At 37.6% G+C, this 25,836-nt stretch overlaps 1 protein-coding gene across 1 annotated transcript; it reads right to left on the bottom strand.

Annotated features, from left to right (window-relative positions):
* Positions 1-66: 66 nt before the first annotated feature.
* On the bottom strand, positions 67-10,617 carry LOC110820934 (uncharacterized). The gene is made up of 3 exons (XM_022050571.2): positions 10,022-10,617; positions 8,973-9,272; positions 67-711 (listed from the first exon to the last, which is right to left on the bottom strand). The coding sequence occupies exons 2-3, from the start codon at positions 9,246-9,248 to the stop codon at positions 265-267; spliced, it is 723 nt and encodes a 240-aa protein (XP_021906263.1). The 5' UTR covers positions 9,249-9,272; positions 10,022-10,617; the 3' UTR covers positions 67-264.
* Between the last annotated feature and the right edge of the window lie 15,219 nt (positions 10,618-25,836).

Raw genomic sequence — 25,836 nt, 5'->3', positions numbered from 1 at the left:
GAATAAGCAGAATACTTTATGTAGCGTTGTAAAAAGTACTACAAATATGCAGGTAATACTAAGACGGCAGTGAAGTAGCAGGTAATCACTAATCAAAGAAATACAAAATTTCTAGTGTATAATTAAATTTACAGTGAAGCAGAAAGGCAATCTTTACAAATACACGCATCAAAGTTACTTTATAAATAGTAGGAACAACGCGTAAAGCTTCCACAGCTACAAGTCTTTCCAAATTATTTATTCACAATCGGAAATTAATTTACCTTATACAGCCTCTGCAACTTTGTAGTGCACCTTGGTGAGTGAATTAATAAGGAAGTTCCCCCCACAGTAGGAGTCTGGGCTACCCACTTCAAATTTATCATTACCAGTGTCAATAAATCTATCCTGTCCATTTCTACAGTGCTGTTTTTTGTCTCTGTCTTTCTCTTTGCCACCCCCACGACTGTCTTTACTACCCCCACGACCATCTTTGCCACCTGCACCGCCTCGAGAGGAACTACCACTCCTCTGACCTTTTTTCCCATTCTTCTTGTAGTTGTCCTTGTCTTTCTTCTTGGATTTCTGCTGCTTTTTTTTTTTGGCATAAGACAAGATTGTTTTTGGTGGAGGATCATATACATCTGGAGCCCATGTCACATTTAACTTTCTTGGTGATAACCCCTGTTTCTCACGGCTACCTTTGATGGCAGATCGAAGCTTTAAAGGCGTCTGTAAAGGTACGTTACCACAATAGGGAAAAAAAACCAAGGGATCATCAATGAAAACAATATGCAGAATTGAACCAAACCAATGTCAGTTTAACAAGAGTTATGCATTATACAGGAAGAAAAAGCAATGTGTGGCCTATATGATAACAGAGATTGTGTGCTTGTTTTCACGACACTATCATATTCGTTGCTGAAAGCAAATCACTTGCTGCTGAATAACTTCCAATATAACAATTCTTACATATCCTTTAAGGAGCGGCAAAGATATATAATACAACCTGGCCGCTGGCATAACTCACAATATGATACTTACATACCCTTCAGGAGCAGCTTAGCAGAGAGCATGGGCTGCATCCAAAGGCACAATAATAGATAGATCAGATCAGTACTTCACCAAACTAACAGTTGTTCATTGACACTTATCATGCATCAGACGACATAACTTACGTATTTTTGTCCAAGCAAATCTTCTAACTTTTTTTTGAAATAAAAGTATGGCGTGTATCTTTACAAGTACCAAGGAGGTGGCAACCCATGTACAAAAATTATTTATGCTTCAATAAGAATATCTATAAAATTTACAAAATCTTCACTAATATGCAAAAGAATGGCTCGTAATTAATAAGCCCACAGTTTGGAACCATCTATTCCTAAACACTATCAAAGTTAGCTTTTACCCCCTCAAAACTTTCCTATTTCTTTCTTTTCATAGAACCCAAAAAATAGCAAGGGGAATGAGACCAACATGCTTTTCCCACTGCTAATATCCTTCCATGCGCAAATTTCATCCCCTAAATTGCCTGCTATAAACCAACTGATTCCCATTAATCCATAACTTGTACGCCAATAGACACCACAATAATATACCATAATCCATAACTTATACGCCAATAGACACCACAATAATATTGATCACAAGACTCTTCCGCACCCTTGTAGAGGAAGCATCTATTCACCAAAATCTTTCCCCCCTCTTCCTTAACTTGTTAATAGTAAGTATACATCCCAACTCTGCCTCCCAAATGAAAAAAGCTGTTTTGGGTTAAGCACTCACCTTCCAGATTTGCTTGTACGAAAAGCTAAAGGATTCATTTTTAACCAAGTAATAATAGAGAGACTTTACCGTGTATGTACCCTAGCCCTCAAAAGCTCCATATTGGTTGATCATTATTCTCATTCAGATAGACAATGGATATAGCGCTGATAAGGGACTCAAACTCATTAACCTCCCAATCATTGAGATTCCTCACCAATTCCACTTGCCATTCCAGAGTCTTCCCACTAATTCTGAATGACTCACTGACTGATGTCTTTATTTCGTGCAATATCAAAAACCTTGGAGAATTGATCTTTAGGTACTCCCTCCATAAACCAAGGATCTATCCAGAAACTAATTCTTCTCCTGTTGCCAACCCTCCATTTGATGCAACCTTGAAATTTATCTCTTCTGTACAGATTTTCTTCCACAAACCTTTTCCCACATGGTCTTGACAAATTCTAGTGAACCATCCTTTATCCATGGTACTAAACTTCACCTTGATTACCCTTCTCCAAAGAGTACCATTATCTATCTTGAACTACCAAAGTCATCTGCCCTAGATTACCTTGTTCATATCCACTAGCGATCTTAATCCCAAACCACCATGATGCAATGGCTTTTTAATCTCATCATGAGCCACTAGATGATATCTCCCGTCTATCCTCCGAATTACCCTACAAGAATCTGTATTGGATGGATTACCATCTCTTCATTACACTTGCATGAATTGTTGTTTTTTTGAAATAAAAGATGAAAGTGTTATTATTCACAAAGATATTAAGGGAGTATCACCCAATTATATTTGTTACATATCAATTAGGTGGTCAATAATGCACCCCAAGTTTTCCCAATCTAATATGTCATGACCCAGCACAATGGATACAAAAGTATGAAACCATCTATTCTTAATATTTACAAAGTCCGTTTCTATTCCCTCAAAAGCTCTAACATTCCTTTCCTTCCACACAACTCAAAAAATGGTACGTGAAATAAAAAATAAAAGTTTTTTCTTTTTACAAATACCTGCCCAAGCCCACAATTCTTTACTTACATCACCTGCCATAACCCATCTCATCCCCATCAAACTGAATACCGATATCCAAAAGCTATGAGTAACCGGGCAAAATGATAAAATGTAGTCACATGACTCCTCATCAGCCTTGCATAAGAAACATCGATTAACAAGGATGTTGCCCCGCCTCTTTAACATGTCAATAGTCAAAATATTTCCTCTTGAGGCTTCCCAAGCAAAAGAAACCATCCTAAGAGGGGGCTGCAATTTTCTAGATTTTCCTAAATGGGGCTGTCATATTATTCTCATTGTCCACTTTGGTTATAAAAGTGTAATAGGACTTCACTGAAAATCCATTCTTCTCATCCAACTTCCATATCCTCCTATCCTTCTGATCCTTCATGTTAATTTCTGCTAGCACATAGAGTAAATTACAATATTCATCAATTTCCTAGTCCTGCAAGTTCCTTCTAACCTGTACACTCCATCCCCTTTCCCCACCAACATTCTCATACACTCTATCCACTGTAATGTCCCTTTCACTAGCAATATTGTAGATATTAGGGAATCTGTTTTTCATTTTAAAAGTCCCCGCCCATTCATCCTGCCAGAACCTCACTCTTTCTCCACTCCCCACTTTCCATCCCATGCAATCCCGAAAACTACTGCCTTCCCCACTGATTTTCTTCCATAAACTCATCCCATGCAGTTTGTATTTCCCTCTTCTCCCGCCATCCCGCTCCTAATCCCCCCATCTCGCCCCCACCACCTTCCTCCAAAGTTTGTCATTCTCATTACAATACCTCCATAGTCATTTTTCATGAAGTGCAACATTCAAACCCACAATTGATCTAAGTCCAAGCCCACCCCTATCCGTAGGTTTCTTCACCTCCTCCCACCTTACCAAATGATATTTTCTAGAACCATCATCATCACCCCAAAGGAATCTGCATTGGATCCTTTCAAGTTTTGAAGCAATGCTAACTGGAATAGTTAATATAGAAAGATAGTAGATTGGGAGGTTAGCTAATATACTCTTGATTAAGGTAAGCCTTCCCCTTTTAGATAAAAAACTCCTCTTCCACCCGCAAGCCTCCTCGCAACCAACTCCACAATTGGGTCCCAAGTTCTAACATCTTTAAATTTCGCCCCAAGAGGAATTCCAAAATATTTGATGGGCAACGAAGTGATTTTACAGCCCAGCACCCTAGCCATCTCCAACTCATCCCTCCTATCCCCTATCCTAACCATTTATGTCCTTCTCATATCGATTATCAACCTGAACACTATTTGAAAACAAATTAAAATACATCTCAAATGAAGCAAAGAGGATAAGTCCGGTTCACAAAAGATGAGTGCATCGTCGGCAAAAAAATAAGTGAGAAACCTTCACCCTTGAATCGCCATCCCCCACCGATATGCCTCTCACCAGATCAAGCTCTCCAGCTCTCTCCATCAGCCTGCTAAAAGCTTCCATAACAGTAAGAAAAGAAGGGGTGACAGTGGGTCCCCTTGGCGAAGGCCCCTCGATGGCCTGAAGAAAGATGAAGGACCACCTTTCACCATCACAGCAAAAAAGGTTGTAGAGATACAATTCTTTATTCATTTCCTCCATTTACACCCAAAACCCATTCTCTCAAGCATATAAATAACGAAATCCCAACAAATGTGATCATACGCCTTCTCCATATCAATTTTACAAATGATACCTTCTTTTTTCTGCCCCATCATATCATCAACTACCTCATTAGCCACCATAACAACATCAAGGATTTGCCTTCCTTCCACAAATGCATTGGTTCTCCCAAATAAAACCTCGCCTAAAACCTTGGACATTCTTTTAGCCAGAATGTTAGAGATCAATTTATAAGTACTATCCACCAGGCTAATCGGTCTGAAATCTTTTATATTACAAGCTCCAACAATCTTTGGGATAATAACCAAGAAAGTTGCGTTAATAGGTTTGACAAAAGCCCTAGTTCTATGAAAATCATGAAAAAAAGCCATGATATCATATTTAATGACAGCCCAAAAATCTTGAAAAAACTTCATATGGAATCCGTCTGGTCTCGGGCCTTTGTCACCATTGCATTGCCTCAAACAGTCCAAAATTTCCTCCTCCATAAACGGCACCTCCAATCCCTCCTTGCTGCCAGCCGATAGTTGCCTAAAAGGAAGCTCATCCAATCTCGGTCTCCTTTCCTCCTCTTCTGTATAAAGCTTAGTAAAGTAATCCTTAGCTTTCTCCTTCAAGACAGCATTACCCCTGACAGTATCCCCATCAAACTCCAACTCCTCAACAAAGTTGTTCTTCTTCCTAAAGTTTGCCAAACTATGGAAATATTTTGTATTTCTATCACTCTCCTTAATCCACCTCTCTCTATCCTTTTGCCTCCAAGAAATTGCCTCCAAATTCATCTTAGCGTAAATTTCCAATTTTAATTCCCCTCTCCTCTCCCTATCCCCTTCGCCCAATAGATCATCCATCTCCAAACAGCCCAACTCATCCAACTCCTCTAAATTGTCATTGAGTATTCTGTCGGATCTGCCCTCCTCCTCCTTAACCCATTTTTTAATCTCTACCTTCAACCTCTTCAAATTGGAAGCAAGTAAGAAGCTGGCTGTGCCTCTTTCATTTTTCAGTCTCCAGACATCCTCCACCAGCTTCCTGAAGCCCTCCAATTTCAGCCATTTGTTATCCAACCTAAATGGTCTCGGGCCCCATATGATACCATCCGGGATAATGCAAATAAGAAAGTGGTCAGAAATAGATCTTTGTAAAATCTTTTGGCTTAACCCTAAGATGCGCAAGCAAACCGTTAGAAATCAAAAACCAGTCGATTCTTGACCACGAGAGCCTATCCAAACTGCTAGACCACATCCACTTTCCCCCTATGAACGGGATATCCACCAACTCAAGCTCATCCACCCACTCACCAAACTCCTCAATTTCCCTTTGATTAATATTCTCCCCGGATCTCTCACCCTAATTTAATATTATGTTAAAATCCCCACCAATCTCCCAATGGTCACCCCACTTCACTTGGCAATTCATAAGCTCATCCCATAAACAGTTTCTCTCCTCCCTGGAACTTCTAAACTATATTCCTGAAAAAGGACAATCATTTCCCCTGCCACTCCATTCAAAAAGGCATGAAATAGAGACCCTACCGTCACAACCTCTTTGCATTTCATTTTATCACCATCCCACATCAACAGAATGCCCCCAACAGTCCCCACTGCCAGAAGATGAACCCAATCAACTTTGCATTCCTTCCAAAGGTTGTTAATCACTTGCTGGTTGACCTCCTCCATCTTAGTTTCTTGCAGGCACATAACATCAAGCTTCCATCTTCTAATACAACTTTTGATAACCCCTCATTTTCTCCTATCATTCAAACCCTTCACATTCCAAGAGATTGTTTTTCCTATCAACAATGTCAACAAACGAACCCCCTCCTTCCCACATTTCTTCTTTCTTTCATAATTGACAAACCACTGCAATCTTTTTAGTTCACGGCTTCCTCCCTCCCCCTGCTTCATTTTGCTTTTCTTCACTGTTTTCCTCTCCTTTCCTTCCTCCATAAATCTAGTTTTGATTTCCTCAAGCAGAGAGAATATTTTGTTTTCCAAACCATGAAAAGACACACCAAACATTTTACCAACCATTAAGAAATTCCTTTGGACCCAGTCAGAATATTGCTTCTTCAACCTTCCCTCTTTCGTCTGATCCATCGGTGCATGAAACCACTGATTCTCGCGAATGATGGGTGTCACATTCAAGCCTTCTTCACATTCCTCGTCCTGGACTATTATCTCATACAACTTTAGGCACTCTTCATCAGAGTACAACTCTCATCTTGTCTCGGCTAGAAGTTCATTATCTAGTTCTCCTTTAGTGTCAAAACAAGCACCCACAGAAGAATCGTCGAACTCTACTTCTTCCCTCCCCTTCGCGACCACCTCCCCATTCACCTTTTCGCTTTTGGACATTTCTGCTTCTACACCCTGGGAAACCCTCACTATTTCCTTGTCTTTCTTTTCTGAGCCCTTGGGAGCCGAATGATGGCTCTCGCGAAACCTAATTTTGGAGAACCAGGTTTAACCCGCTTCTCCAGACTTTGACCTACTTCCTACCCAAGTTGATCAACCCACTTCCCTTTCTCAGCCCATAGTACTTTCCTTCTTGGCCCATTTTTTACTCTTTCACAATATAGCACCCGCTCAAACTCCCTCACGTGCCCGCCTTTCTTTCTAAGTTCAAATTTTGAATCGACTCGACTCGACCCACCACATTCTGACCCGACAGACTCTCCTGCCCTACCCGAATAGAATCAATTGACGGTTTCAGCAAGATCTCAACGAACGCTTTTCTAAACCATTTCCCCTCTTGAAGGCCTAATTTCAAGCAACACCCTGGTCATTTGAACATAAAAATCATTTGATCCTTCTTACTCTTCAAAACCGGTGCACTCTTTGCTCCTTTCTTCGTAACCCAGTCGGGGGGGTGGGTGGTGGTTAACTTCACTCCCACCACCTCATGGATTGCTTCCATCATCTGCCACCGCCCCTCAGCTCTGTCCCCCTCTGGAAGGAAGATCCTATTGATTCTCCCCTTGTACCCATCAATGCCTTCCGACAGTACCAGAAACTTCCCTTTTTCGTTACCACTCAATGCTATCCAAAGGTTTCTTCAACTGCTTCTACTACTCCCCCACACCCCCTCCTTCCATTTGAACTCTTTGAAACACTGGATGAGCCATTCAATATCACCCTTTTGGAAGAAAATTGATTTCCAAAAGCCCCTCCCGTTTTCGTAAATCCTAACTCCACTACCTCTCCAACCACGTCAAAAGACTTTTGTTCAACCACTAAAAAACGCCCCAGGCCCACCACCATAGTAATCTAAAGCGACCACCGTCACCTAGCGACAGTCCACGAAGAAACAACCGCTACACTCTTTCTAGCCATCAAATAGAAAGTAATCAGACGGCCAATGCATTGATGAAAGGAGTCCTAGGCCAGAGAGAGAGAGAGAGTTTAAAGTTGTGTTTCTCTCTTTCCAAAAGGACCCAGCCACTATTGGTCAAAATATTGCCTGGACTGTTAAGAAAGATATGTACTAGATGGGAAAGTTAGCCAACGTGCTTTTGATGGGAGTAAGTTATCCCTCCCTCAAATAGTAGATTTTCTTCCAATCCCCCTAACCTCCTCTCACATCTTTGTAATTAGCACCCAAAGGCAACTCCAAATAATTGATCGGCAACTCCACCTTTTTGCATCCCAAGACATTTGCTAATCTGATAGCATCATCCTCATCACCTAATCTCACCAAATCTAACTTAGTCAGATTAATATTCAGTCTAGAGACCATTTGAAAGCACAACAAGCCATATCTAAGATTGAGAAGTGCCCCTTCATCCAGTTACTCCAATAGATGATAACTCATCCTATCCTACGAGTTACCCACTAAGAATCTATATTGAATGGATTCCAATCTCTTCGCCACGCTCATTGAGATTGTTAAGAAAGACATATAATAGATGGGAAAGTTAGCCAACGTACTTTTGATGAGAGTAAGCAGCCAAACTTTAGATAATAGATTTTTCTTTCAATCTGCTAACCTACTCTCAAATCTTTCTATGACCGGATCCCATGTTCCCACATCTTTGTAATTAGCATCTAAAGACAACCCCAAATACTTGATGGGCAACTCCACCTTTTTACATCCTAAGACAATTGCTAATCTAGTAGCATCATTCCCATCACCCAATCTCACTAATTGTAACTTAAATTAATATTCGGTCCAGAGACCGCTTGAAAGCACAATAAGACATATCTAAGATTGAGAAGCGCCCTTTTATTCGGTTCACAGAACATTAGGATATTGTCTGCAAAAAAATAAGTGAGTAATTTCCTCACCTGTTCACCTACTCCCACTTTCAGTCCTCTGAATAATTCCAACTCCCTAGCCCATTCAACAACTTGTTTAACCCTTCCATAGCTTTGATAAACGCAAATCTCCTAACTTAAGGCATGTAACGTAATAAAATAACAGCAAGAAGTAAATAACATCTTTTACTGCAAATATAAATGGTAACTTATAGCCTGACCAAAAAGTAAACTGACATACAATTTCAAATTATTTAGAAAATCAAATACTTTGTTACCACCCCAAGCATATCAATTTTAAAGAAAAAGGAAATCTTACAGGCTCGGAGAACATCAACTGCAATGCAGTTTCAAAATCCTTATTTTCTTCTGATGATTCTTCAGACTGGTCCCCAGGTAATGGAGATAAACACTCCTCAACAGTTTTACTCCCTTCTCCATTCTCTGCACATCCCTCCTCTACATCACTGATATTGTCCCCATCAGAGTCCTGTTTCACATCATCAAAATATCGCTTCTGACTTGAAGACAACTTGTTAGGAAGGCCATCCACATTTAGAGAATTCAACTTTGTGAATACAGAGTTTGTGGCCATCAAAATGTACAGAACGAAAATTAACTGCAAGATACATGTTGTAGACGTTAATTCGCTGGTTAACAAATGCAAGATAACAAAAGTTCCCCCATTCTCATAAAAACAACACTAAGGATTGCATATTGGTTTTCTACAAACATGGGCAGAAACTTAAGAAATTATCATCTAATTAAGATATTTATGCCACATAAAGACCAAAGTTTGTAATACAACTATAAATAAGTGAATTAAACCTTACAAGAAGGAAGGAGCATTTTTCCTTTCTAACAGCAAGCAAACTTAAAGGTGACAAATTTTTATTTAAGAAAAATGGTACAATATTTTAACAAGGGTTTATCCTTTTGGCTAGTAGTAAAAAAAAATCAAAATTGATAATAACTATAAAGATTTTTTTTTATAAGTTGAGAGCAGCTCAAGATATGGGGCAAAATTTATACCACAATCCTCAACTGCACGAATACAGAAGACTGTTAATGTTAAATTTAGAATTAGAGTAATGACAAGATAAAGAAAAAAAAAAGGTTGTATTATGCTATCAAGATGGTTTAACAACTGTTACCATGATAAAAATGAAAAATATAATACGTAAGAACAAACACCAGAGTCATCTAGATAGGCTGCAATTACGGTTTGAATTATTCTCACTATCATATTAACTACATCAATTTTCACAGGAAATACCTATAATACGAATATCATAATCGACCATAGATACATCAAATTAACGAGTTAAAGAACTCAACATAAATAGAAATGAACAAAAGTTTACCCACCTAAATCACCAAAACACCCCAAAGAACAATCAATTGGTCACCGATAACTCAACAGATATTCCTTTAATCTCGTGGAACTCAGGGATGACAAGGAGCAAGAAACCCTAATAGTACGAGGGACAAATAGATGGTAGAAGAAAGTAGGAGACAGCTAAAATGGAATACTAGGAAAACCTAATGTTAACTAAGATTACCACGCCGATCACCCTTCTCAAGCGGTTTCAGACGATGCGAGCACAAACCACAATGATAAAGCGTCAATGAAGGAATCAAAGGAAGCAAGAGTAACTGAACGGGAACCGAAGGCATTATCCCTATGCTCTTCGAAACCCTAATCCCTTCAAACCAACCTATAAAACCCTATCTCTTAGCTGATCGAGAAAAGTATCACCGGAATTGTTCAAAAATAACAACTAAAAGAAATGAAGGGGGATGAGAAATTTAAGTTTAGCCTTTGGAAAACTAAAAACCTTAAAACCTAAACATATGCGAATCGGGAAGGATGAGAAAATCCATTAACACGAAGACTGAATTTAAAGGGGAGCTGGGAAAGAAATTTTGGGCGAGGAGAAGATAAAAAGCAAAGCGGATCAGGGATGAAAAAAGTACAGCGGCGAATTTGAAGTCAAGTCAACAGAATCAAGGGGAAGAGAGACGGTGACTTCCAGGATCGAATCAGGAACGTACACGTGTTCAATATGATGTGTACTTGACAACTCTGACTCAGATATTTCTTGGGCCGTTCATGGTTATTGGGCCTTCCCGAACCGACAACTACGTTCTTTTCTTTTTGTTTTCTTTTAACTAATTCGTTTATTTTTAGAAAACTATATAAAAAAAACCATTTAATTTAAATTGACAGCTAATAACGCCTTGCACTTTCAATTTTAGTAACAGAATATTAAATACTACATGTTTTTTAAATTTAAAAATTTAACTTAATGGATTAATTATTCATTGATTGGATGATGATTATTTTCACATATTTGAGAATGTAAGTTCTAGACATAATCCGAATTTTCATTATGATGTTGTATTGCATGTGCTTTCTAAGAAAATTTTATTGTCATTATTGTGTAGATAATATCTTATTGATGAAATACATGAATTTTCAGTAAAAAATAAACTTGATGGAATTATAAAGTTTTCTTTTGTTTTATATATATAAGAAAATATTTGTTGATTTCGATTATTTAAAAAAATACTTAATTTAATAATTATTTTAAGTTTTCTCTAGAAAATATGTAGTAAAGATGACCAAGGCATGAAGAATTTTTAGGAAATGAAGCAAGAATGGAAAGACAAGAGACCAGAGCCCTTAGTTTTATATTCTTTACGTGTGTAAGTGGTTTTTCAAGCTCTAACTCAAAAATAATTGTTGTTCATCCTAATTCTTTGACAAACCAAAAGAATAGTGAATTAGATTTTTAGATTTTTGTACGTTTGCTTGCTTCTTTTTATATTTCATTATGGAAGTATTAGTATTGGAAATCTACTGTCAGCTAATTTATTGAGTGAGCATTATCTAATTATTATGGATGCACATTGATATATATATATATATATCACTTCACTCTTGAATGAATGCTACTTAATATGGTGAAGTATTACTATACTTCTTCACCTCGTTCCATTTTATTATCACATTTAATTTATTATCCTAAAATATTGTTAGAATTTCTACTCTTAGATAGACTAGAATGTGATGTGAGCAAGGATAACCGAGGGAAGTATTTCTTGAAGACACAAGAGTCCTGCAAGAAGTAAAAATCCCCCAGACAACCAAAAACCCATAGGAAGGCTACCTGATACGAAACTTAAGACCAACATTTTGATCCCCGCATATAACATCAACATGCAAAAATCTTAAATTCCTAAATAAACTCTATTTACTTGACACATACTCAATATGTGAAAGCAAAACAAGGTAATTAGGAAATAAAATAAAAATAGAAAAAACGTCACGATTTACCCAATAAGCTTATTCGATTCTGGTTCCATGGTTATGGACTCGAATCCTTTAGTATGGAATAGTTTCTTTTCCAAGTGAAATCCCTAGTATATGAAAGAGTGAAAAAGTACTTTCGTTGTTGTGGAATAAGAAGCCTTCGTATCTTAATGCATGTATTTAATTTATTCAGGGCTATTAGAGCATGATCCATTTTTTTATGAATATGAATCGAAGCAATAACAAGAATATTTCTAGTTGAAACATCTTTCACAATCCCTGGGGAGAGAGTTCATTAATAGACGGAGGGATAAGTAATTCGACTCATTCACATCCAGATCGTGAATGTTTGGAATCCATATTATACAAGGAGACATTGCTTTTGCTAATTCGAATTGAACGGTGATATAAAATCGGTATATTTCCGACATCATATCCATAGTTAGCGTATTCATCATAATTAGAAGCTCTAGCTCCGTATCAAGTTCACGATCGATATCGTCACTATTATTAATATCATTACTAGTATCAATATTGTCACTAGCATTAATATTGTCATTAACATAAATATCAATATCATCAATAAAAAAAACCTTTAGGCTTGTTATCTAGGAACTTGTTCAGAAATACTATAATGAAAGGAACATAAGAGTTTGTCGCTAGGTATTTAACCAAATAGGATCGTCTGATTCCTATAGAACCTATCACTAAAATACCCCTAAAGGGGGATAGGGCTAAGCAGAGCGAAAAAGGTTTTTCATGAGACGGGAAATGAAAACTATTAGCCCCACACGAAGTTTGTGAATAAGTGATTGTCTAATAATGAGCAAGGAATATTCATCTTTCTACTAAACATGATGTACTGAACTCATAATTCATTAGATACTTTTTATGAATGTCAACTAAGTATCGTAAGTAAATTATTCTCGGTTGTTTAATTATTTAATAACCAGAGTCATTCTTTGATAAATGATCACTATGAGTCACACTCAATAGAATTTGATCAATCATTTTTTCTGCCGTTGAGGTGGAGAACTGAACCAAAAATTCTTTTTTTTTTATCATCAATCGAATCACTATTCGCGATCCAGAAAAAGATATCACGGCTTCTATCTTTTTCAGCAAACTCATCACGTAGTAAATCAATAAAGCCCAAAGTTATGTCTCTTTCTCCTTCAAGTTTACCTACTACGGTCCCAGCGTGAATATGATCCCCACCAGACAAATGTAAGGCTTTAGCTAGTACACGGAAGTGCATACCATGATTCTTCTGTTTATCAATAATTGCATGCATTGTGCGGTGGATGTGAAGAAGTAGACCATTATCTCGGCAATAATGAGCCAAGCTATTATTTGTGGTGAATTCCCCTGTTAAGTTGTCATGCATTATGATAGGAACTCCCAATTTTTTGGCAAATACAACCTTTTGATCATTTCTTCGCATGTACCTGCAGTAGCATTCAAATAATGCCCTTTGATTTCACTGGTTTCAGCTTGTGCTTTATAAATAGTTTTGGCACAAAATAAGAAACGGTCTCTCTAACGCATAAATGGTTGGGAGTTCACATTCTCATCATCTTTGGTAAAATCAAGTCCATCGCGTAGACATTCATAAATCACTCTACCGTAGTTTTTAGCGGATAACCCCAATTTAGGTTTAATAGTACATTCTAATAGGGGACGATCATACTTGTTCAATTTATCTCTTTCAACTTGGATACCATGAGGTGGTCCCTGGAAAGTTTTAATATAAGTAGGAGGAATTCGTAAATCCTCTAGACGTAGAATGCGCAAGGTTTTGAATCCAAATACATTACCCACAATGGAAGTAAACATGTTAGTAACAAAACCTTCTTAAAAAAGGTCTAAGGGGTAAGCTACAGAAGCAATAAATTGACTTTCTTCTCCAACAACGGGCTCGATGGCGTAGCATCGTCCTTTGTAATGATGAAGGCTGGTAAGCCCATCGGTCCATGCAATTGTCCATGTACTAGTAGAAGATTCAACAGTTACCACGACCCCTACTTCCTCAGGTGGAACTCTAGGTTGAAGAGTTACCCGGAATGCTACCAAGATATAAGTATCTTTGATTTGATAGTCATGAGTATAATAAGTCAATTTATAATCTTTAACACCAACTTTGAATCCAACACTTGCTTTAGTCTCTATTTGTTGTGACATAAGTCCGTCCCTAAAACTCATGAATTAAGAATTCTCGCAACAAAACAACAAGGTCTACTCGACATGAATTATGAATTAATTTAATGAAACCTTTTCACAGGAATCTTTCACAAAATTATCAACTAATATTATCAACAAATTAGAATGGTTCCTTATTAGAATTAGACCATAATATTTGATTCGCTAAATACATCATTATTGTATATTCTTTCATATATATAATGCAACCCAATACTTATTTTTCATGTTTCTAATCCTTTACTTTTTTTGAATCGAAATATCTGAAAAATAATAAATTCACCCGTGATATTAATATATGTTGTATATATAAATCCTAGATATGAAAATATGTGAAATTTGTCCATGAAAATGAAAAAAAGGGGTATAGATATAAGAAAAAGGGATAGGTTGAGTGCATAAATGGATATGCTAAAATACAAAATGAAATAAGAGCTAATGAGATAGAAATAATGAATCGTAAATAAAGTTCAGGTTTGAATTCCATACCATCCTCCAAGAGTTTAGAGAGAGAATGAGTGATCTAGAGAGAGAAAGAGAGGAGAAGTAGAAGAAAGGTACAAGAAAACTTCAAGGTTTCGGTAAGGAATTCAGTATTTCCTTAAACATCTTAAGTAGCATTATAGAAAATCAAAAATTATGAAGTTTATATTTTGTGTTTGGCATGATCTATGTTTAATAGTTCCAATAAAGTGATTTGATCTTGGTTTCAAGCATGCTATGTGATCTTATAGGCACTTGATGATTTATATGTTAATTAAGTAACATGAATCTGGTGATAATTGTCTGAAAAATATACAAAAAAAAGAGAGAGGAAATGAGCTTGAATTGGTTCAAAAAATAAATGTAATTGTATTGACATACATAACGCATCAAGTGCCTCGTTAGGCTTTTTATCTCTGAGAGGTTTCTATTTCCCCCTCCCCAATCTAGTCTGGAAAAATGTTAGAGGGTCGCTCCCTATGGATGATGGCGTACCCTCTAATGAGAGCAGTGACGTGAATATCTGTTAGAGGTCACTTTTGCCTAAGTACTGCCATGACTATAGAATATCTGATAGGACCACTGTGGTTGATATGACCATAGTCATAGATTGTACCATTATTTGGTAAGCAAGAAATATGTCTGACCAAATTGCTGTTATATATCTAATCTGACCATTCTATATGGATAGTCAGAAATCTATATCTGCCCTCAGAGATGGATATAACATCCCAAGTGCTAATTAAGGCAAATGAGTGTTAGATACAGATATAGAATAACGAGTGCATGATAAAATTTATGTAGCAGAACAAAATTATTACAAATCCCTTACAAAAATATATATGAGTTCCAATACATACATATATTGAGGACTGAAGTGGCTATAAAAAAATGAAAACATAAAGGCCACTACTTTCATTTTATTATTAGACTCATTAGCGTGCAGGAACATACATGCACTCAGACTTGTGGATCCACAGGATCCTTATAAACTTCCAAGGGATCCTCATAGACTTCTAAGGGTAGGTCAGCCTGCGGTTCCTTACCTTCTTCCTCATCTGGGGGGGCATAGAAAAAGTGAGTTTTATATGCTCAGTAAGGAAAACAGTATTGAATTAACATTGTAAGGTTCCAAAAGTTAATTATAAGAACTTACCATTTAATCGCTTTGTATACCTATCTCATATTATGAAAGCAATTTATTTATTAAGAAAACAGTACGTTAATATAAACAATCAGTCATACGTCATGCCAGATAAAAGAGAAAATTAAATAAATTATGAAATGCTCAGATTTTTGTCTCATGTTTCGTGAAGTCATTACAACTTTTATCTCTGAAGGCAGATATAGAATTTCAACTACCCAAGTGGAATGATCAAATTAGATACAGGTACGACAATTTGCTCAGGCTCATTTTTGGTTGGCCAAACCATGGTACGATCTACGACCATAGCCATGCCAGTCATAGTGGCCATAACAGATATCTATAGTTACGACATTACTTAGCCACGAGTGACCCCTACAGATAGTGTGATACCACTCTCGTCAGAGGATACACTATCATCCACTGGGAGCAGTTCTCTTATGTCTTTCCATACTAGATAGGGGAGGGGAAAACATATACCCCGAAAGGGAAGGGGAATAGATACCCTTCAGAGATAAAAATCCTAATGAGACACTTGATGCAATATGCATGTCAATACAGATACACTTTGGACCATTTAGGCTTTATTTCACTTTTTTCTTTTTCTTTTCTTCTTGTACTCTTTATTTTTGCTAGACAATTATACCGGTTACATTTTATATTATTACATGAAATTCATCAAATGTCTACAATGCACATAGCATGTTTGAAAATAAGAACAATTCAACTTATCTGAACACAAAGACATACTAAACAAGCAAAATCACAATCATCATATTAATTTAGTTTATCTAAAAACACTCCTTAAGACGTTAAAAGGAATACTAGATTCCTTACAGAAACCTTGATGTCTTCTCATTCACTGTTCTCCTTTCTTTCTCTTTTTCTCTCACTAGACTACTATATCTCTATTTCTCTTTCTCTAAATCTTAAAAAATCAAAGAATGGAAGTGTGGAGAGGAAGGAAAGGGGAATGGCAATTTATAGAGTTTTAGAACCATCAAATTTGTGCAAAGTGGCAAAATTTGGTGAAAAGAGAGGAGAAAAAGATGCTCGGCATAAAAAACGAGAGAGGAGGGCCTCTTCCACCGGCAGCGGCAGTGCATCGCCCGAGACAGCAGCGGTGCACTACCTGAGGTTGCAATGCCATGGCCGACGCGCTATAGGGTAGCCTATAGGCACACAGACCTCTTGCCGCACGTAGGCCCCCAGGCACACAAGGCCTAACCGCACAAGCCTGCTACTCGAACGGCGCACGCACAGTACGCGTGTCCTGTCTGCACTTGTGCGTGACAGGACACGCGTAGGTGCTGATCCCGCATTCTGCTCGCAGAAATGACGTGCGCATTATGCGTAGGTCCTGTGCGTGCGGAAGGGATGTGCACGTTATCCGAACGTCCCGTGACTACTGTGCACGCATGCGCACTTGCACAGTGCCCAGCACCTGCCCAGGTAACCTGTCTCCTCGCAGGATTTTTCTTGCGAGATTTTCTTCCTTATTTGTCGTTTTTCCAATTTCTCTCAAATTTTTATAATTAATTGAATGAATTAGAATTAAATAATAATAAAATAAATAAATTAAAATAAATTAAATTAAAATTAAATAAAGCAGAATAAATAAAAATAAACCAAAATTGTGAAATACAATAAATATTAAGTAGAGTAAATTAATTAAGTTTAACGTAGCCAACGGCCCGAATAAATAGGGTTTTCCAAATCTATTAAGTACAGTGATGGGTGGGGTATTACAATGAAAGTCGGAACAACTTCACAAAGCATGACACAAAAATATGAGTATTTCATAATTTGTTAGCTTTTCTCTGTTGTTAAGTATGATTTTGATTTGATTATTGTGACGAGATATGATGGATCTAATGTTTTCTTTAATAAATAAAATTATTTTCATAAAGTAAGAAAGGACCCTGATGAGACCTGATAGTAAGTATTAATGACATAATTATTCAATTTTAAAACCTTACGATGTTATTTAAATTCTGTTTTTCTTACTAAGTATATAAAACTCACCCTTTCTATCCCCCCTAGATGAGGAAAATAGTGAAGAACCAATTGCTAACCTACCTTTCGAAATCTGTGAAGATTCTATAGATCTATTAACCTTGAGTGGATGACTTGTCTCGCATTCTGATGAGTCCAATTGCATAATGAAAGAAGTGGCCCTTTTATATTTTGATTTTTTGTATTTTGTTACCACTTCTGGCCTTAGTTATATATATGTGTAATTGGAACTCATATATTCTGGTAACGAATTATAATAATTTGCTCAATTGCATACAATTTTTATCATCCACTCGTAATCTGTTTCTATATCTTACACCCTTATACCTTAATTTATATTAGGGATGTCACAGATGGTATCAGAGCAGTTATGCGAACCAAATCCCTTATAACTGAGGTTGAAGGTAGAAATATCTTTATGATAACTAGAAAGATGTGTCATCTTTTCTAAAACTAGACCATTAACTCATGTCTTCTTTTTTTTCATAGGAATGATGCAAGGGAGACCTTCCATAGAATGTACCGAAAAACCCGAGGCCCAGGACCATCCAACTAGGGTTGAGTTTATCGAACTCTTTCAAACTATCTAAGGATTGACCATAGTCGTAGGACAGAAGAAGCCAACCCTTCTCAGCACCCTGCCCTAGAATATCGAATAACTAAAAGGTTTATCTCTCACAACATAGCAAAGTTTAGGAAGCTTAACCCACCACACTTTGAAGGTGGCCCTGAACCTTTAGTAGCAACAGCCTGGATCTTGCTGATAGAGAAGCTTTTCTCTGTCTTAGACCTAACCAAGGAACAGAAAGTCCCTCTAGCAGCCTTGATGCTTACCGGTGAAGTAGAACACTGGTGGCAACTTAAGAAGGAAATCCTGCCTACCCCTACCACCTGGGAAGTTTTCATGAATGCGTTCTTTGATAATTTTTTCCCAGTCTATGTCAAAGAGAAGAAGGAGGAGGAATTTCAGGATCTCCACCAAGGAAATCTAATGGTTGCCCAATATATAACTTGATTTGTCCAACTGTCTAGGTTTGCTCCTCTAATGGTCACCCCATGAAAGTCATAAAATTATGAAGTTTTGAAAGGCCTTTGTGCCAATATCTAAGATCAATTTGCAATGCTGAGACCCAACTTGTATGCTGATGTGCTAGAACATGCTCAATTGACCGAAGACCTCATCTCGGCCAGACACCAATGCATTGCCCGAGTCCGTACCCAACAATAACAACCCAACAACCTAGAAGAAGATTGCCCAACCAAGTAAGTAGCCACCCTAATAAACGAACCCAAGTTGCCCTTCCCCCCTACTCTACCTCCATCTGTTGGACAGCCTGCTCGACCTTCCCAACTATGTCAGCATTGTGGTCGCTCGCATGGTGAATTGCCCTGTCGACATATCAATCACACCTACTATCGGTGTGGAAGCACCTGACACCTTATAAAGGACTACCCTCAGTGGCCGAAGGACATGGCCAGATCTATAGCCCAGGGCCGTGTGTACCACCTAGATGAACCCAGTGCCCTCCCTACTTCTGTCCTTATTCAGGGTATGCTTTCTATTCATGATATTTTTACCAGGATTTTGATTGATATAAGTGCTGCCCACTCTTTTATCTCTTATGCATTTACTTGTAAATTAGATGACCTAAAACTTTAAAAGAAATATTAGTTGTAGAGACTTCCTCTAGAGGATTACTAAAAGCTCGCTATGTGTATAAAAATTGTAAGATAAAATCTTCAGAAATAGAAGTATTTGTAGACTTAGTTCTCTCAAATTATCAGAGTTTGACATTATTCTAGAAATTGATTAGTTAGAAAACTATAGGGCAATTATTAATTGTGAAAGTAAGATTGTAACATTGCGAACTCCGAAAAAGAAATAAAATCTATTTTTCTCCCTAACAATTGAATAAACTTGAATATGGATGTTGATCCTACTGTGTATTTCATTATCATTGTTTATAACTTTTTGAGAGTTTTTTTAGTCAAATTACTTGAATTATCTCCCCCACGAGAGATAGAGTATTCTATCAAACTGTTTCCTGGAACCCAACCATTTTCGAAACCCACCTATTGTATGAGTCATACTGAGCTCGTAGAACTGGAAAACTAGCTTTTCAAGCTTCTTGGCCAGAATTGTATTCACCCTAGTCACTCCCTTTGGGGCACTCTAGTATTATTTATGAAAAAGAATGACGGCACCCTTAGACTATGCGTAGACTATCGAGAACTCAACCAAGTAAAAATAAAGAGCAAATATCCTCTACCTCATATCGACGATATTTTCGAACAGTTGCAAGGAGTCACGGTCTTCTCCAAGATCAACCTCAGATCGAGATACTATCAGCTGAGAGGCAAAGAAGATATTCTGAAGACCACCTTTCAGTATAGATACGGGCTGTATGAGTTCAAGGTGATGCCATTTAGGTTAACTAATATCTCTGCTGCCTTTATGGATCTCATGAATAGGGTTTTTCGGCATGCACTGGATCATCATTTCATCGTATTCATTGATGATATTCTAGTTTGCTCCAAGAGCCCAGAGGAACATGTAGTACACCTATCTGAAGTGTTAAAGACACTTTGTTGGAACCAACTGTTGGCTAAACTTAGTAAATACTCCTTCTGGTTGGATCGAGTTTTCTCTCTTGGTCATGTGATTTCAAGTGAAGGAGTTTTCGTGGATCTGGCCAAGGTTAAAATGATGATCAACTAAAACCCACCCACCAATGTAGCTGAGGTACATAGTTTCCTTGGCTTGATAGGTTACTACCAACAATTCATTGATTGATTTTCTAAGATTGCTGGTCCGTTGACTCGACTCACTCGGAAGAGTGTACTTTTTCTCTGGGATTATAAGTGTGGTGAAAGTTTTCTAGAATTAAAGCACCGTCTTACCTTTGTATCGGTGTTGATCCTCCTCAACAACACTGGAAGATTTCAGGTTTACCGCGATGCATCTCATGTTGGTTTGGGATGTATCTTGATACAACATTGTAGAGTGGTTGCTTATGGATCTAGACAGTTAAAACCCCATGAGCAGAACTACCTTAATCATAACCTAGAGTTGGCAGCCATTATCTTTGTCTTGAAGATATGGCGTCATTACCAGTTTGGCCAAACTTTTGAAATTTATACTGACCACAAAAGTTTAAAGTACATTTTCTTACAGAGGGAGTTGAACATGAGACAAAGACATTGGATGGACCTCCTGAAGGATTACAACCATAAGATCATCTACCATCCTAGTAGAGGGAATATAGTTGTTGATGCATTGAGCCGGAAGGAGTCCGCAGTGTTGGCCCAAACCATGGTCTCTTATTGGAAGTTAATAGATGTTATGCAGGCACTCTTCCTCAACCACTATGGCAATGGTGCCTATCTTGCTCAGATATGAGTTTTTCCTGATCCTTTCATGAAGATTTGGGAAGCTCATTCCACAGACCAAGAAATCACCAAAAATTTAAGTAAGTTCTCTTATGATGTGTTTTCTAATTTTAGGCTCGCAGATGATGGGTTGTGTAGATTTTAGGATTGAATTTGGGTCCTTGTCGCTATCAGGACAAATGTTCTCAAGGCTGCCCATGCCTCCAAACTGTCCATCCACCCCAGGAGTACCAAGATGTACCAACCTAAAGCACCAATACTGGTGGCTGGGAATAAAGAAGGATATTATTTACTACGTCTCCCAATGCCTTACTTGCCAATGAGTTAAGGTAAAAAACTAGTGACCTGGAAGTTTATTATAGGGCCTCCCAATTCTAGAATAGAAGTGAGAGCATGTAACCATGGATTTTGTAACCGGCCTACTTAAGACTTGTTCTAGTCGTAATGTTATTTGGGTCATCATTGATAGACTAACCATGATCGCCCATTTCTTACGCATCAGGATCACTGACTCTACCAGTAAATTAACCCACCTTAATGTTAATGAAATTGTTTGACTACATGGTGTTCACTCATCCATTGTATCCGATCGAGATCCTCAATTCACATCCCACTTTTGGGACAACTTTCAAGAAGTGGTTGGGTCTGGATTGTACTTCAACACTGTTTATCATCCCCAAACTGATGTTCAGTATGAATACACTATCCAGACATTGGAAGCCATGTTATGTGTTTGCATCCTCAACTTCGGTGATAACTAGTATGAGTGTCTTCCCTTGTGTGAATTTACTTATAATAACAGTTATTACTCCAGCATCGGCATGGCTCCATATGAAGCCCTGTATGGTAGGCCTTACCATTCTCCCACTTGCTGGAGAAAAATTGAAAACCAGCATCATTTGGACCAGACTTCATCCAGGAGACTATTGAGAAGGTTACGATCATCTATAGAAACTTGGCTACCACCCTAAGTTGACAGAAGAGTTACGCTAATAATCGTAGAAGACCTCTAGAATTCATCGTTGGAGACCAAGTTTTTCTTAAGATTTTGCCCTACAAGGAAAAAATGCGATTCGAAAAAAGAGGGAAGTTAAGCCCCCGTTATGTGGGACCTTTTCGAATCGTGGAGCATATTGGACTCATAGCGTATCACCTTACTTTGCTTCGAGAGTTTGCGGGTCTATATGATGTTTTTCACGTCTCCATGCTCAAAAGGTACCACCATGACCCTTCTCATATCATTAATAACAATGAGACGTAGGTACAAGTCGATATAACTTACGAAGAACTCTTCATAAAAATTTTAAGTTGGACCGACAAAGTTTTACGCAAAAAGACGATCCCCATGATGAAAGTGTAGTAGCAGTACCACACTCTAGAAGAGGCGACGTGGGAGTTGGAGAGCGAGATGAGAGAGAAGTTCCTAGACTTATTTCAAATAAATTAGGGACCAAATTTTTTAAGGTGGGGGGGATATAACACCCCGCTCACCATCGCACTAAATTTGTACTTAGAAATCCCTATTTATTTGCGCCTTAAGGCCATTTAAACTCATTTAAATTTATCTTGTAGTTTTATATCATGTTTCATGATTTAAATTTATAATTTTAATTTATTATGATTTCATTATTTTATTTATGATTATTATTTTTATTATTAAAAATGATTTTCAGGAGAAAAATGGGAAAAAAAGGGAAAAATCTCGCAGGAAAATGCCCATGGGAAAGACCCGATGACACAGGCATCGCACCCTGTGCGCGAGCGTGCGCACGTGACCAGCACATGGTGTGCACACTGTGTGCATGTCCCGTCCACATGGAGTGCGAGGCTGGTCTGCGCATGTGTCCCATTGCATGAAGACAAGCTAGTCCGCACGCGATGTGACAAAGCCAGGTGCAATGTGCCCTATGCGCTCACCGGCCTGCACGGATAGGCCTGCGTGCGGCAGGATAGGCTATGGCGTGTTGGCTGCCGCCTGTAACATGCAGCCAGCCTGGGGAGGAGCACTGCCAATTTAGGCAGTGTGGCGCTGCCCCTTGGGAGCCATGTGCTACCTTGTGTGGTGTGTCATTGTTGCCTTGGGTGGAGAGCCACTGTCGGTTGAGGATTCTTCCTTTGTTTTTTACACTGCTATCACGTCACGTCAAATCACTCATCTTCCACTCAACTTTCTCTTTCCTCACTAAATTTTTCCATTTGGTACAAATCCAACGATCCCTATTTTCTATCAATAGGGACCCTTTTCTTCCATTTTCCTCATCACTTCCATTTCATTCTTCCATTCTCTAAGAGCTTAGATAGAGAGACACTTCCATTTCATTCTTCCATCCTCTAAGAGCTTAGAGAGAGAGGGAGTGATCTAGAGAGAGAAGGAGAGGAGAAGAAAAAGAAAGGTGCAGGAAAACTTCAAAGTTTCAGTAAGGAATTTGGTATTTTCTTAAACATCTTAAAGAACATTTCTAGAAAATAAAAAATTATGAAGTTTGTGTTTTGTGTTTTACATGATTTATGTTTAATAGTTCTATTAAAATGATTTGTTATTGATTTCAAGCATGCTATGTGATCTTATAGGCACTTGATGATTTACATGTAATTAAATAACATGAATTTAGTGATAATTAACTAAAAAATATATAAAAGAAGAAAAGAGAGAGAAAGAGCCTAAATTGGTCCAAAAAATAAATGTATATGTATTGACATGCATAATACATCAAGTGTCTCGTTAGGCTTTTTGTCTCTGAGAAGTTTCATTTTTTCCCTCCCCCATCTGGTATGGAAAAACATGATAGGACCACTCCCTATGGATGACGGCATACTCTCTAACGAGAGCGGTGATACGAGTATTTATTAGGGGACACATTTAGTTAAGTACTGTCGTGACTATAGAATATCTAATAGGACAACTTTGGTTGGTACGATCGTGGTCAATGATCCTATCATGGTTTGGCAAACTGGAAATGTGCCTGAGCAAATAGCCGTTATATATCTGATCTTATCATTCCATATTGGTAGTTAAAAATCTTTATCTGCCTTCAAAGATGAAAGTTGGAACAACTTTGCGAAACATGACACAAAAATCTGAGTATTTCATGATTTATTTAATTTTTTCTATTGTTAATTATGATTTTGATTTAATTTTATGACTATAATATGATAGATCTGATGTTTCCTTTAATAAATAAAATTATTTTTATAAAGTAAGAAATGTCTTTGATGAGACCTGATGGTAAGTATTAATGATATAATTATTCATTTTTAAAATTTTATGATGTTATTTAAATATTATTTTTCTGATTGAGTATATAAAACTCACATTTTCTTTGCCCCGCCAGATGAAGAAGATAGTGAGGAATTGATCACTGACCTACCCCTTGAAGTTTATGAGGATCTCGTGGATCCACAAACCTTGAGTGCATGATTTGTCTCGCACTCTGATGAGTCCAATCCCATAGTGAAAGAAGTGATGCTTTTGTATTTTGATATTTTGTATTTTATTGCCACTTCTATCCTCAGTTATATATATGTGTAATTGGAACTCCTATATTTTAGTAAGGAATTTGTAATAATTTGCTATGTTGTATATAATTTTATCATGTACTCATAATCTGTTTCTATATCTACCATCTTTTTGCCTTAATTTCATTGGAGATATCACAACTACTGTCAGTTTGTTAAAGGTTTCTCCAACATCGTTGCCCAATTAATTAAACTTATTAGGAAAAGTGAAAAATTTCTTTAGAGCCCAATGTCTGAAGAAAGTTTTCTTGAACTCAAGTGTCGATTAACCTCTGCTCTAGTGTTAGTTATTCCCAGTAGTACTGGTGGATTTCAAGTTTATAATGATACCTCGTATCTTGGTCTAGGATGTGTGTTTATGCAATATGGTAGAGTGGTAGCCTATGGTTTAAGACAGTTAAAGACCCATGAGAAGAACTATCCTGCTCATGATCTAGGGTTAATAGCCATTTATCTTTGCTCTCAGATTTGGCGACATTACTTGCAGAGTGAAACTTCTAAAACCTACATTGAGCATAAAAGTTTGATGCATTTATTCACCTAGAAGGAACTCAACATGAGACAAAGATGTTAGGTAGATCTTTTGAAGAATTAAAATTGAAAAATCCTGTACTAACCCGGTAAGTAGTCACTTCGTAGTAGGAAGAACTTTGCCCTATTAACACAAATGATGATTTCAAAATAGAGAATGTTGGAAACAATCCAAGGTCTTCGATTGAGTCATCATGGTGCGAGCGTATATCTTGCCCATATTAAGATATAACCCACTCTCATTCAGAGAATTAGGGATGCCCAATCCACAGATCCTAGTTAAGAGCAATAAAAGAAAAAAGTGGAACCAGGAGATCAAACTAATTTTTGAATGTCTAATGATAGAATTCTTAGGTTTTGAGACTATTTGTGGGTGCCCAATGACCCCAAACTCAAGTTGGACATCATAAAGGTTGCCTATGCCTCCAAGTTAGTTATTCACCCTAACGATGAAAAACTATATCTAGATATGAGGCTTTATTTCTAGTGGCCGTGTATGAAGTGCGACATCAACAATTTTGTCTCCAAATGCCTCACGTGTTAGCATGTTAAGGTTAAACATCAGAGACCTAGTGGTTTCCTACAATG

Source organism: Carica papaya, chromosome 8 (genome assembly GCF_054855325.1).
Source record: "Carica papaya isolate Zhongbai chromosome 8, ASM5485532v1, whole genome shotgun sequence".
NCBI lineage: Eukaryota > Viridiplantae > Streptophyta > Magnoliopsida > Brassicales > Caricaceae > Carica > Carica papaya.
Note: the sequence above shows the minus strand (reverse complement) of the source record. Positions and strands in the feature narration are given on the sequence as shown.